The sequence below is a fragment of the Rhodotorula toruloides genome (genome assembly GCF_000320785.1).
Source record: "Rhodotorula toruloides NP11 unplaced genomic scaffold Scaffold10, whole genome shotgun sequence".
NCBI lineage: Eukaryota > Fungi > Basidiomycota > Microbotryomycetes > Sporidiobolales > Sporidiobolaceae > Rhodotorula > Rhodotorula toruloides.
The window spans coordinates 435867-448930 of record NW_015622970.1 but is presented as its reverse complement, the minus strand read 5'-3'; the positions used below and the strand labels follow the sequence as shown (position 1 = coordinate 448930).

Sequence of the window (13064 nt, the reverse complement as noted above, 5' to 3'; positions counted from 1 at the left end):
AGCAGCTCAAAGTGAAGTTGAGCGATGAAAGAGTGACGACGAGGAGGAAAGGGTGCCCTTCGACCACCGCAGAGTGTGTCGCTGAGCTTGCAGTAATTCCGAGCACTCACCCACGAGCAGAATGAGTTTGTACTCGCAATTCCTCGTGCTGTTGTCGACTTTCACCTCGTCGCCTCGCTCCTCCTCACACAACTCACCCTCACTCGACCATGTCCTGTGCGTGCGAGACCGTGACGGCCAGCACGAGCACACCCGACTGACCACATCGCACACAGACAACGGCGTCGGACTGTCGACCCCGCGCGGGTCCGGCACATCAGGTCACATCCAGGCAAACCGCTCTCAGTGCGCTCGCTCGTCCTCTCCAGAACCAGCGTACGGTGCTGACGACCTCTTGAAAACAGCCTGCGACCGCGCCAACAACCGCGCGAAGCCGCGCCCGACTTCAAAGACTCGTTCGCCCACCGTCCGCCCGACCAAGGCATCCTCGATCACGAGCGCAAGCGGCGCGTCGAGGCGCAGTGTTTCGAGTTGCAGGTCTCGCTCGAAGACGACGGCGTCGAGGCGGACGAGATCGAGCGCCAGGTGTCGACTTTGAGGGAGAAGTTGCTTGCCCAGTCGGAGAGGCAGCAGCAGCAGGGGCCGATCAAGCAGCATGAGCGCCACCAGCTTGCGGCGGCGAAGGAGCAGGCGGACGCACGTATGCGAGCTGCGCTCGGGATCAAAGCGGACCACCAGGAGGGCGCGGCGTTCGACCGCGAGTTGCAGGAGCAGCTCAAGCAGCAGCGGATTGCCGAGCGCGAGCAGGCGAGGGAGGAGCGCGCGCGGATCCAGAAGCTGCTCGAGGCGGACAGGGAGAAGGCCCAGCGCGAGCGGGACGCTCAGGGCAAGCGACACGAGGAGGACATGGCCCGTGAGCGGAGGCGCCAGCAGGACGAGCTGGACCGCTCGAGGCGCGAGCATGCGGACCGGATGAAGGCTGCGACAGCGGGTGCGGGTGCGGGTGCAGGCGCGGCTGCAGGCGCGGCTGCAGGCGAGGGAGGCGCAAGCCGTTGGCGCGACTTTGACGGCGAAGGCGCACGAGACTCCGGTCGCCCTTCCGCTCGCCTTCCCTACGGTAATTCGACCCGCTCTCCCTCTCCCCCTCCTCGGCGCCGCGACTCTCGCTCTCCTCGCCGCTCCCGCTACGACGACGACGACGCCCCTTCGTCTCGTCGCTCCCGCTCTCCTCCTCCTCGTCGTCGCTACACCCGCTCGCCCTCCCCTCGTCCCCCCCCCCGCCGCGACCTCCGCCGCTATTCCCCCTCGCCTTCTCGCTCGCCCTCGCCCCGCCGCCGTCGCCGCGATGACTCCTACTCGGACCGTAGTCGCAGCAGGAGTCGTAGTCGCTCACCCCCGCGCAGGAGGGCGAGGAGGGACAGTCCCTCGCGGAGCAGGTCGCCGAGTCGCTCGAGGTCGCCTGTTCGTAGTATGAGGAGGGGAGACAGTCGTGGACGTAGCAGGAGCAGGAGCATGAGCATGTCGAGGAGTCCGTCGCCGCCACCGAGGAGGAGGGACGACTGAGCGGGAGGATGGGCGTGTTGTACTGTAGGCTGGAAGTGCACTGGGCGCCTCACCGAGTCTCTCGCAATGACACGAAATGCATTGTTCTTGTGAGCTTCGAGCTTCGTATCGTTACAACACCTCCAGCACGAGAGTCAGTCTAATGTACCGCCTTACAGCTCGATCTCCATCCTTCGCGTATCAAACCCGTTCAAACCATCCGCCTCCGCCTCCATCTTCTCGTCGCTCTCCTTGCGCCGCTGCTGCTGGTCGAGCACAAACTGCAGCGTGAACGAGTTGTCGTCCGACAAGCGCACAATCGACTCCTGCACGTCCGTCAAGCCCTTCTGCAACCCCCTAAACGTCGCCGCATGCTGGCTCGAGTACTGGCGGAGGTGTTTCCCGTGCGCGGCAAAGAGCGACGAGATCCACACGAGGTGGAACTCGACGTGCGGGGACTTTTCCAGCTGGGTGGCGAGGAAGCGGAGGACGGGGTCGAGGTAGGTGACGGGCAGTTGGCGGGTGAGGAGCGGGACGGCAGAGGGGGGGATGGCCTCGTAGACGGTCTGAATGAGCGGTCGCTCGTTCAGTCGCAAAGACATGACCAGTGCCTTGAGGTAGTGTCGTTCCTCGTTCAGCGTCTCGAGGATCGACGAAGGCGTAATGTCGACGTCGAGCTCGAACGGGTCGAACGTAATCGAGTCGTCGAGCGAGTAGACGAGCAACCCCTCGGTTGACGCGGCGGCCCAGCTTCGTCCCGTCGGCGAGAAGCGCACGCACTTTGTCCGCGCCTCGGGACGGTACTTGCGCTTCGACATGTCGCCGCTCCGTGCGCCAGGCACTGTCTTGTCCAGCCGGTCCTCGAGGTCCGACAAGTCCCCTCGGTCGTCGATGAGCTCCATCGGTCCTGCCTCCGTCAACTTGCGCGAGTCGAGGAACTCTTGCGTGCCGTCGAGCGACAGGTTCTGCGAGATCTGGAACCGCCGGAGGAGGACGCCATCCCGCGCGTCGTACAAGCAGACGTGCTTGCTGTTGCCGCCAGCGAGCACGCACGACCCGTCTGCCGTGTAGCTGAGCGAGTTGAACGACTTGCCCGACGAGTTGTTGGCCGCCGTGACGCGATCGTCCGCCTTGCGTCCACCCGAGACGTCCTTCCTCCCCTCGATCAACGTCCGCTGCACGCCGTTCTTGACGTCCCAGAATGAGATCTGCCCGTCGAGCGTCGAGACTGCCACCTCCTTCCCATCTGGCCGGAACGCCAGCGCCAGCGCATCCGCCTTGAGCTGGAACGGCTCGACCGTCGAGCTCCGCCCGTACGTGTCCCACACCCGGATCGACTTGTCCCACGACGCCGAGACGAGGCGGTCGCCGAGCGGAGAGAACGCGAGTGCCGAGACGGGCCCTTCGTGGCCGGCTAGGATGTCGATGAGCTTGCCCGTCTGCGTGCTCCACATGTAGATCTCGAAGCCGTCGCCGGCGCCTCCTGCGCAAACGATCTCGCCTGAAGGGTCGACTGCCAGCGAGTTGAATTGGACGGGCGAGGGGGTGGTGAAGGTGCGGAAGTTGCGGTAGCGGATCAAGTCGAATGCTCGGACTGTCCCGTCGAGCGAGGCGGAGAAGACGACCTGTCCCTGCTTGGCGAACTCGACCGCCGTCACGGCTGACGAATGGTCCTCGAACGTGACGAAGCAGAACCCGCTCGTCGCGTTCCAGATCTTGACCTTGCCGTCGTCTCCGCCCGTCGCGACCTGCTGACCGTCCGCGCTGAACGACAGCGTGTTCATGTCGAAATAGTGCCCCTGCTGCTTGAGCACGTACGACTCGGACTGCCACTCCCAGACGAGGAGCTGGCCGAGCTTGCTCGCGCCGAAAGCGAGCCACTCGCCCGAGGCGTTGACGGCGACCGACGTGATCTTCTCCTGCGAGACCGAGAGTGTGTGGACGTTCGTGAAGCTCGGCATCTCCCACAGGCCGAAAACACCGGTTGAAAAGCCGACGATGAGGAGGTTCGACGGGGCGTGCCAGGTCGTCGAGACGACCTTTGCGCCAGCCTGCATGAAGTAGTGGCGCTGCTGGACGCCCCATCGGGTGAGTGCGATGGCGTTGTCGGGTCCTGTCGAAGTCGAGGCCTGAGGAGCGAGACCGACCGCCATTTCCTCATCCTCGTCGTCCGAGTCCGCCTCTTCGTCCGCCTTCTTGCTCCACGTGAAGACCGCTCCATCCCGCGAGACCGTGTAGATCTGCAATTGAACCGTTATCGACGGCTTTGAGCGGGCACGGAGGAATGAGCGAGAGACGCACGGTCTTATGGTCCTCCGCGAAGTAGGCCGCGAGGACGGCGTCCCGGTGCCCAGCGAACGTCTTCGGTCGGTATCCCTCGACAGGGTACAGCGTGTACAGCCGAGCAGTCATGTCCTTCGACGTCGTCAAGAAGAACCTGGTTGCACACAGGAAGGGTAAGCGAGCTGTCCGGAGCGAGGCGTAGCGGAAACGCACCTCGAGTCGGCGCTCCAAGTAATCGAGAGCACATCGTCGTAGTGACCAGTGTAGGTACGGTGGAGGTTGAAGGGCGCGAACTCGCGGGCGAGGTGTGACGGATTCTGCCAGACCTGGACTTGCGAGCCGTGTGTCACAGCAATGAACCTGGGCGAAGCGCACGGTCAGCCTGCGGGCTCAGCGTATTGTCTCGGGTCGAGCACCACTCACTTGCCATCGGGCGAGAACTTGATGTCTCGGACCGCCTTCTTGAAGTTGAAGTGGTGCAGGACAGTCGAGCGCTTGAAGTTGACGAGGACAGCACGGCCGTCTGTGCAATGAGGAGATCTCGGTCAGCGCTCCGCTCCCTCGACACGTCGTCTCAGCGAATTCACCTTCGTCGACGCTGATCAGGACGGACGAGTCGGGCGAGAGAGCGAGGCGAGCGATATTCTTCAGGTTCTCAAAGGCGAGTGTGCGTGACTTGTTACTGCGGGAAAAGCGGGCGTTCGTCAGCAAACCAGGTCATCTCAGACTGGACTCCCACGGGCTTCACAAGTCCCTTCTGAGCTTGTCAAGGGATCCGCCTCGACTGGCACCACCCTCTGGAGGACGAACGGGCGACTCACTTGACAAGGTCGAACACCGAGACCCTGTTGCCCACCGGGCTGATCACCGAGTTGCCGTCTGGCGTGAACACGACGTTGCCCTGGCGGTATACTGTCCCACACAAGTTGGAGAAGCGGAACGAGGAGGCGGCCGGCGTCTTGTACAGCGGCTGCGCGCTGGTCGAAGCGAGAGCCATCCTGGCAATGTAGCAGAGCTTCCCGACTACTCAGCAAAGGTTACAGAGCAAGAGCGAGCGAGTTGGTGATGAAGTACAAGGTCGAGCTTGATGAGGGAGAGTTGGTTCCGCTCCACTCGCTCAGACTGCCAGGATGAACAGCTAGAGGGCACGTTAGACTCCTACAGGACCCGCAAGAACGCTCTTTCGCTTCCCCCGCCGCTCCCACGCTCTCCCCTCGCCCGCTCACCTCGCTCAACCACCGCTTCATCGCCTCGACTTGCTGCACTCGCTACGATGCCAGCCAGAGGCATATCGGCCTCGTTCTGGCGCGGCGGGACCTCTCGTGGCCTGCTCTTCCGCGCAGAACACCTCGCGCCGTTCCCACCCGCCGTCCGCGAACGCATCATCCTCACGGCCCTGGGCTCGCCGGATCCAGCGGGACGGCAAATCGGCGGCTTGGGCGGAGGAGTGAGCTCGCTGAGCAAGGCGGCCATCGTCAGCGTGCCGGGCGAGGGGAGGGCAGAGCAGGCGATACACGGGGCATTGCCGGGCGTCAGCTGGGCAGACGACGGCGAACGGAACGGGCGGACCTGGGACATCGTGTACCGATTCGCGCAGGTTGGGGTCAAGGAACCAGTGCTCGACTGGTCCGCTTCGTGCGGCAACATGTTCACGGCGGCCGCCCTCGCCTCGGTTGCAACTCCCTTGATACCCTACTCGACCCTCTTCGACCGCTCTCGCTCCCTCCCACGACCAACAGACGGCCAGCCGCTCCTCTTTCCGCTCTCAATCCTATCGGCCTCGAATGGCGTCCTCATGCGGGCACGAGTGCCAATCGACCCGCTCACTCTGCTGCCGTGGGAGCCCGAAGCAGGTCAAGGTGTCGAGATTGCCGGTGTTCCAGGTCGAGATGAGGCGGGAATCGAGGTGGAGATGCCGCTGGAGGCGAGTGAAGGCGGTGCAGCGGGCTTGGTGAGGAGGAATGCACAGGATGTGGTCAAGCTTGAGGACGGCAGCGAGGTGAGTGCAGGTCTGCTTCGTTCCTGAGTGCGACCCGACGAGCAAGACTGTAACTGACCGCAGAGCATCGTCTCTCGCAGGTCACCGTCTCAGTTCTCACTTCCGGCCTTCCCAACGTCTTCCTCCCGATCTCATCCCTCGTTACGCTCTCCTCTCTTTCGCTACCCGAAGATCTTCTCGAGCTTGCGCCGTCGGCGCTAAGCTCCATCCCGTCACTTTCCTCAGCTCTCGAGCACATACGCACCTCCGCCGCCCGCCAATACGCCATCCCTCTCTCGCTCGCCTCGCCCAAGATTACCCTCATTGGACCAGTACCAAGAAAAGGGTACTCTACGACGTCCGGCACGCAGGTCGCGCTGGAAGACGCGGACGTCCATGTTCGGGCCATTAGTTCAGGCGACTGGCACGCCACTATTCCCGGGACAACGCTCGGCGCGCTCAACGTCGGTGCAGGAACGCCGGGAACGGTCATTCACGAGTTGATCTCATCGCGACGGACGGGCGGCGCCAGTCGAGCTGCGGAGAAGGGAGGAGACGAGGTGGTGACCGTTCGGGCGGGACATGCGGCGGGCGTCGCCGAGTCTTCGGTCCGCTTCGTGGACGGCAGGCCTGAGAGTGTTGTCATGATCAGGACGGCACGGGAAATCATGCGCGGCGAGGTGCTGATCCCAGAGAGAGTATTCGTTGAGTAGTCGGGATGGAACGGTCGTTTCGCTCCAGTTAGCGTTGCTTCTTGCAAGCATCTCACGCACGACTCGTCGTCCCTTTTGGCACGCTAGCATCATCCACAGCGAACCTTGCTTCTACTTGTGCTCCTCTCTCCCTTGTTGTTCTCGAACCCTTCGCTCGCTCTGGCATCACACAGATCATGTCGCCGCCCGTCTTGACATCTGCACTGCTCGCACAACAGGCTATCGCTGCCGCTGCCTCGGCTTCCACGTCTCGTTCTTCCAGCCGACCCCGCACTTTGAGCGGCGGAAAAGACCTTCTGCGCGAGGTGAGCCCCCTCAAGCAGGTCAAGCGTGAGTTGATGCTGACGAGTGTTGCTCACAGGACGTCTGCGACCTCTCAGACGAGCCTGAAGACGACGACACGGACTTCGTCTCGGACGAGGAGGACGAGTTGATTGATGAGCGATTTTTGGACCCCAACTCGGACGAGGGCATCGCTACGAGGGTCACGGCATATGCGAGGGAGCTGTCTGCACCGGCGAAACGTTTCCTGAGGACGTTTTCCGTCGAGTTGTTGAGGAATGCGACCGCTTACCTGGGTGCGTCCCCTGTCGCCCTCTCTTTTTCGGCCAACCGCTTGACTGACACTATCATTCTCAGAGCGACTCGAAGGCGACGACCTGGTGCTCGAGGCGCGAAAGGGCGACGAGGTCCTCTGCCTTCGACGGACAAACTTCCAGGACCTCTGCGTCGTCGATGAGACTCGCCCACTACTCCAAAGCCCGCTAGACGCCGAACCAACAGCGTCACTGGCCGAGCTTCTACGACGAGGAGGTATCGACTCTACGGAAACTTCCGCTCGCTCGCCCCTACCTCGCCGCCATCCCCATCCTCCCTCGCCAGCTGACAATACCGATCCGCCTGCCCGATCTCGCATTTCCAACTCTGCTCGCCTCTCACCCCAAAACCTTCAAGCTTTCGAACAGGGAAGGTTGCGTCCTCCCCGTCAGCCTTCGACGTCGTCCGCCCCGATTGCCGCACACCGAAGCGGATCCAACTACCAAGCTTTGCGTGCGGGAGAGGCGGCGAACGCCAACCGAGTTGAGACTCTCATGCAGAGTTCTCGATTCCACGTAGCGACGGAACGACGCGGTACAACGGCACTCGGGCGACTCTTGGGCGACGAGACGGCGCATCCGGGCGTCACGGGCAATGCAGGCGACGCGGTAACTACGGTGGAGCAGGACGGGCAGACATCGAGGGTACGCGTGACGGCGCCAGAGCGAGGTGTTGAGTTCGAGATGGTCCTCTACGAGGAGGAGGAAGTAGAGGAAGAGCAGGAAGGCGCGGACGATCCGGCTGCGGAGGAGGCTGAGCGGGAGCGGGAAGAGACAGAGCGTCGTGAGGGCTCGGCGAGGCTCAACGGTGAGGACGAGATTGGGCGATGAGGCGTAGCCGAGCGCGAAGCGAGCAGCATAGTTCGTCAACCGCGATGCCGAGGAAGCTGGTAACGACAACATGCATGACTCGAAGAAGATGTACAGCCTCAGCTTACTGCCACGCCGTTGGCGTCCCCGCCGCACTGCTGCCGGGCGTCCCCACCTGCAAGTCGCCGGCCAACCTCGCCTGCTCCTGCTCCTGCTTCTTCCTCTCTTTCCGCCGCGCCGCCTGCGCCCGCTTCTGTTGCTGCTGGATCCGCTTCTTCTCGAGGATAGCCCGCTCGCGCTCGGCCGGGTCCTGGACCTGGCCCGCCAGCTGCGCCGCCTTCTTCTGTTGCGCGGCCGTGTTGACCGCACCGCCGATCGCAGAGCCCGAGTCGCTCATACCGTCGCCTGCCTTCTTCTTCTGCGGTCGCCCCGAGGCGGTCGAAGCGGCCGGCGAGACGGCTCGCGACTGTCCGCGCGGGGTCGGCACGGGCCCAGCTTGGGCGGGAGCGGCTGCGGCGGAAGCGCCTCCCAAGCGAATCGACGTTGCGCTCGAGCCCGGCTGAGCGGCGAGAGTCGGGTTGTTCTGCCGTTCTCGGTACGCCTGGATGAAAGCAAGGCGCGAGAAGCTGCGATGAGCACGTAAGATTAGCTGAGCAGACGGACGGACACGAGGAAACGCCTGTGAACGCACGCAGGACCCTTCGTTCTCGGCACCCCCTCGTCCCCGACCTTCATCAGCTTCTCGTGTTCTTCCCGCTCCTTCTTCTGTCCCTCCTCGCCGTCTTCGTCGTCCTCGCAATCCCCAGAGCTACAAAAACGTTTCCGCTTGGGCGGTCGCAACGTCGTGGCGCGGAGCATGGAGTTGGCGACTCGGTTCGTCTGCATGGAGGGCGAGAGGCAAAGCGGAGGCATCGTCCGATTCTGCAGCAGGCTAGGGTCAGCGACAGCACGTTACGTAGAAGGTATTCGACGCACCAGGATGACCGACTCGGCCTCAAGCGCCTCCTCCTCCGTCCAGCCAACCGTGTCCTCCCTCCCCTCCGCCGCTGCCTCCTGCTCCATCCGCCGGCTCATGATGCCCAACTCGGTCCACAACGTCGCAGGATTCGGCGCGAGGACGATGCGGTATACCTCTGCTCGGCTCATGGCGGGCGTCTCGCGAGCCTGGCTGAGGGAGAGGGAGAGGCTGGCTCGAGAAGCGCCTGAGGCGGGTGCCGAGTCGCGGTGGTCGTGCACCTCGACGATGAGGCAGCCTGTGTGAGTTCGTAGGTCAGTAGGAGATCTTTCGTATGCGATTGCGGCTAGGAACGCACCATCGTAGTAGACCACGCCCGACTCGTCCAACACCTCGAGCAAGTCCGTCGGCAGCTTCTGTTCCCGCACGGCCTCGAGGAAGCACTTCATAGGCGAGTCGTACGCAAAGTTGCCATGCTGGTGCTCGAAGCGGAAGTGCGTCGGGTAGAGGTGGATCACGAGAGAGGGAGGTGCTCGACGGTGTCGCTTCAGGACTTGGCGCGTGAAGCGCGTGACGTTGTATGTCGCTCCTGAAGACATCCTGCGGCGGCTCGTGCTGCTTCTCGAGGCGTTGGCGGGACGGGGAACGAGGCTGAAGTCAAGCCGACTGATGAGGCGCTGCGCGGAGGCGAAGGCGATGAGAGGCGGAGGGAGAGGGCTCTGGCGGTGAAGAGAACCCTCTAGCAGCGAGCAAGCAAGTGCACGTAGCCCGCGGTGCGAGACCAAGCAAGGGCGGGTGTTGGCAGGAGGACGACCCCCGTCTGGGATGTCATTCTGGGTCGTCGCAGTCTCTTGCGAGTTGCCACAGCCTGCAGCCAGTGAGTTGAGGCAATGAGACCGGTTGCAGTCCACGGCATCGCCAAAGAATACCGGATAAGATAGTTGAGAACGAACGAGTGGGAGAAGAACGGAACGACTGTTGCTATGCGACCGAATACAAGAAACAGGGTGACCTAAGGGTATGGCAAGGATGTGTATGCCGGCACGAGTCTAGGTGGCCACTAAGAGTGCGCCTAGAATGCCGAGTCCAGCGGCGAGTAACGTTTGGCGCCCGTCGAAGACGATCGTCACGCTCGACGCCGACTTTTGGCCTGCCGTGCTTGTCGCGACGAGGGGCGCAAAGTTAGGACCGCAGGCGAGAGCAGCAGCGGCACGACCTGACGCGTAAGTTTTGGAGATGGCGAGGGTGGTATTCGTTGCGTATCGGCTGCCTCTCCGAGGACGTGAGCACGAGATGACGAGTCCCAGGAGAGTGAAGCGCACGCGTATATGGCGAGGAGATTTTGGGTACAGGTGTCGCAATCAGGTGTTGCGCCGGAAGGGAGACTCGTTCCTTCAGGCTGCGCGCAAGGACCGGTCAAATGCGGAAACTTTGCAGTGAGCACGGCTGCACGTACCAGGTAGTAGTAGTACAGGTCAGATGGATTCGTCTTGGCGGAAGCCTCGGCGAAGCAGTATCGCCCGGTCGTGTTGCTCGTCTGGCAGCCGGCTTCTCGCATCAGACGATAGCTTCGGAAGCCGTTCAGGGCTCTGCACGCAACAAATCGTCAGCCGAGCCCGCAAAGTGACGTCGAGAAGAGATGACTCACTCAATTGCGAGCGGATTGCCCTTCGCAAGATCCGGTCCGCAGGTGTTCTGCAGCTGGAACTTGGCGGCGAGCGAGTCCATCAAGCCGGTGCACTCGTCTTGCGAGGCGGTGCAGGAAGCGTTCAGGACGTAAGGGAGAAGGCCGTAAGGAGCGCGCTCGGCTTGAAAGAAGCCAGTGGAGGTGGTAAGGAGGAGGGAGAAGGGCGCGCAGGATTTGCTGTCGGAGTGAGCGTCAGTGTCCCGCTGAATAGGAGCATAGGCGCCGAAGGAGAGGCAACGCACAAAGTAGGGTTTGCGAGAAAAGTTGCGAAGAACGAGGGACATGCCGTCGAGGTGAAGTTGTTGCCGAGGGTCGAACTGCAGGCGGTAAAGAAGAGCGTCAGAAGCGAGTCGTTTGAGATCAGTGCAGCGAGACTCGACGTACTCGAACGCTTCTGGCAAGTCGTAGCCCGCCGGAACCGCCGTGCTGGTTGAGATCACGCCGGTCGAAGTTGTCGTGGCCGCTGACGCTCCGGCACCGCTGCTGCTCGCTACCACTGCTAATGACGTGCTGCTACCCGCCCCTGCCCCATCGGTAGACGACGTTATGCTCGTAATGATAGATTGAGCGAGCGAGGTAGTCGTCACTGGCGCGCGCGGAGTCGATCCCGTTGTCGCTGCTGCTGGTGGTGGTGTTGTCGGACTCGTTACGCTGCTCTCTGCCAGTACTGCCGCCCTCCCATCGCCAGCTCGCTCTTCCAGACCTCGTCTCGCATTTAACCCTCGGCCATCCTCGACCGCCGCCAACTCCGATCCGACCGCTTCGAGACCTAGTAGACCCTCTGGTAAGGCAGGCGATGTCGGCGCGGGCGTTTGCGAGTCGGAGAGGGCGAGAGAGGTTCGTGCGAGGAGGAAACTGGAAACCGCGATGAGGGTCGCAGGCGCAGGGAGAGACGGCTTTCGACGCGATCGACGGGGTCGTGTGCATGGAGAAGGCATTTTGCGAGAGCTGAGTGGAGAATCGAGTCCCGCCGAGCGGTATTCGGGCGCGACGAGGTCGCCAAACGATTCTCGGGGCGGTGAGGGGGATCGGGGTGAGGCGAGGGCTGCTCGCAGGGGCGTAGGGCGGCGTCCGGGCCTTCGGCGAGGCTTCAGGAACCGTATCCGGACAGCAGAGAACTCAGCGAGGCGACGAGGGAATGCGGTAACCGGACAACCCTCGACTCGCTCGCTCTTCCTCCTGCCGTTCACTCGCTCTCGCTTGAACACCGAAAGATGCTGCTCCGCATCCGTCGTGACCCTCATACGCTGTACCTCGCCTCCCTCTCGCACCACAAGTCTCCCCAGCCGACCCGCTCGTTCTTCTCCCGCATGCCCCTCTACCGGCCAGTCCTCTATCAGCTCAAAGGGCAGACACTCCCTCACACGGTCGATCTCGCCCCGGCGCAGGCATCGCGCCTGCACGCGGCTCTGAACTCGCCCGATCCCACGCCCGCAGCCATCGAAATCCTCACCTCGGCCGGCCTCCTGCCCTCAGACCCCCTCCCGTTCGACCCCCAGCAGATCCTCCGCGTGGAGAAGGCCGCCGACGTCGATTTCTGTATCGTCACCAAGCCGACCGATACCGAAATCGCCCCTCGCTCGCTCCTGAGCAGGCTGGTGGACCGGCTTGACAAGGCGCTCGACGAGCGCGACCACGAGCGCGAAGTCATGACTATCAACCAGCTCAAGCGGGACAAGGGAGCTAGTGAGTCCACAGAATGTCCTGCCCTTACCTGGACTAACCAGTCTTGCTGCGCAGTGTTGCGGACGACTGTGCTCAACCTCGCCGCCGAACGGAACATTATCCTCAAATGCAGGGCGCCGGCCGACTACGAGTCAGAGCTCGATTACCTCGTCGCGGAGACGTCTCTTACAAACGTCCTGCTCAACCCGATCCGGCTCAGGCCGATTTGGCAGGGTTTCCACCAGTCGCGCCTGAACGTCGTCCGCCCGGAACTGAGCGAGGAGCGCTTCGGCAAGTGGGAGGCCTTCTCGCGGGAGGACAACATCGCCGGAATCCTCAAAGCAGCAAAGATCGTCTCCGCACCGTCCGCAGGAGCTCAAGGATGAGCGAGCTCTGCTTGCACACCCGCACGTCCCCGTCGACAGCATCCTTCACCTCGTCAAGCAAGACTTGGCCGACATCTGCCCGTCCGCCATCCAGATCAAGGACTTTGATCACACTGCCAGCAACGCCTACACTCACTGTGAGCACCCCCTTGTTCTGCTGTTTGATGCAAGGCACTGACCGGTTCTCCCAGACCTCGCCTCGCTCACCCCCAAGCACTATCGCAGTCGCCGCCACCCGACCAAAAAGGCGCCATAAAAGCATCCCTTCACTTGTTTCCAGTTCTGTACATCGATAGTCTCCTTGTTGTGCTTTTCTTGCACCCGCAACCTGCCTGCTACTCGTACCCTCGCAATCAATCATCTGCCATGCGGCTCACGTTCGCAACACCCAAGACTTCTGTGATGCTGCGTGACAAGATCCTGCGCACCACGCTCCCAGCAAGGAGCCA

At 62.6% G+C, this 13064-nt stretch overlaps 6 protein-coding genes across 6 annotated transcripts; 3 read left to right on the top strand and 3 right to left on the bottom strand.

The window, feature by feature from the left end:
- Nucleotides 1-209: 209 nt before the first annotated feature.
- On the top strand, nucleotides 210-1563 carry RHTO_00801 (pre-mRNA-splicing factor Cwf21; the record flags this gene model as incomplete). The annotated part of the gene is made up of 3 exons (XM_016414485.1): nucleotides 210-216; nucleotides 276-345; nucleotides 405-1563. The coding sequence occupies 3 exons, from the start codon at nucleotides 210-212 to the stop codon at nucleotides 1561-1563; spliced, it is 1236 nt and encodes a 411-aa protein (XP_016273641.1).
- A 152-nt stretch (nucleotides 1564-1715) lies between these two features.
- RHTO_00800 (periodic tryptophan protein 2) lies at nucleotides 1716-4822 on the bottom strand (the record flags this gene model as incomplete). Its single annotated transcript, XM_016414484.1, has 6 exons — nucleotides 1716-3782; nucleotides 3844-3979; nucleotides 4039-4185; nucleotides 4249-4348; nucleotides 4413-4507; nucleotides 4647-4822. 6 exons carry the CDS (start codon nucleotides 4820-4822, stop codon nucleotides 1716-1718), a joined length of 2721 nt encoding a protein of 906 aa, XP_016273640.1.
- A 276-nt stretch (nucleotides 4823-5098) lies between these two features.
- RHTO_00799 (methylitaconate delta-isomerase) lies at nucleotides 5099-7943 on the top strand (the record flags this gene model as incomplete). The annotated part of the gene is made up of 5 exons (XM_016414483.1): nucleotides 5099-5824; nucleotides 5905-6483; nucleotides 6690-6821; nucleotides 6878-7094; nucleotides 7156-7943. 5 exons carry the CDS (start codon nucleotides 5099-5101, stop codon nucleotides 7941-7943), a joined length of 2442 nt encoding a protein of 813 aa, XP_016273639.1.
- Nucleotides 7944-8046: 103 nt separating this feature from the next.
- RHTO_00798 (Spt20 family protein) lies at nucleotides 8047-9476 on the bottom strand (the record flags this gene model as incomplete). The annotated part of the gene is made up of 4 exons (XM_016414482.1): nucleotides 8047-8548; nucleotides 8614-8843; nucleotides 8898-9175; nucleotides 9236-9476. 4 exons carry the CDS (start codon nucleotides 9474-9476, stop codon nucleotides 8047-8049), a joined length of 1251 nt encoding a protein of 416 aa, XP_016273638.1.
- Nucleotides 9477-9926: 450 nt separating this feature from the next.
- RHTO_00797 (uncharacterized protein) lies at nucleotides 9927-11502 on the bottom strand (the record flags this gene model as incomplete). The annotated part of the gene is made up of 6 exons (XM_016414481.1): nucleotides 9927-10143; nucleotides 10200-10276; nucleotides 10334-10466; nucleotides 10526-10741; nucleotides 10807-10881; nucleotides 10949-11502. The coding sequence occupies 6 exons, from the start codon at nucleotides 11500-11502 to the stop codon at nucleotides 9927-9929; spliced, it is 1272 nt and encodes a 423-aa protein (XP_016273637.1).
- Nucleotides 11503-11778: 276 nt separating this feature from the next.
- Nucleotides 11779-12871, top strand: RHTO_00796 (uncharacterized protein; the record flags this gene model as incomplete). The annotated part of the gene is made up of 4 exons (XM_016414480.1): nucleotides 11779-12250; nucleotides 12305-12593; nucleotides 12655-12752; nucleotides 12807-12871. 4 exons carry the CDS (start codon nucleotides 11779-11781, stop codon nucleotides 12869-12871), a joined length of 924 nt encoding a protein of 307 aa, XP_016273636.1.
- Nucleotides 12872-13064: the final 193 nt, after the last annotated feature.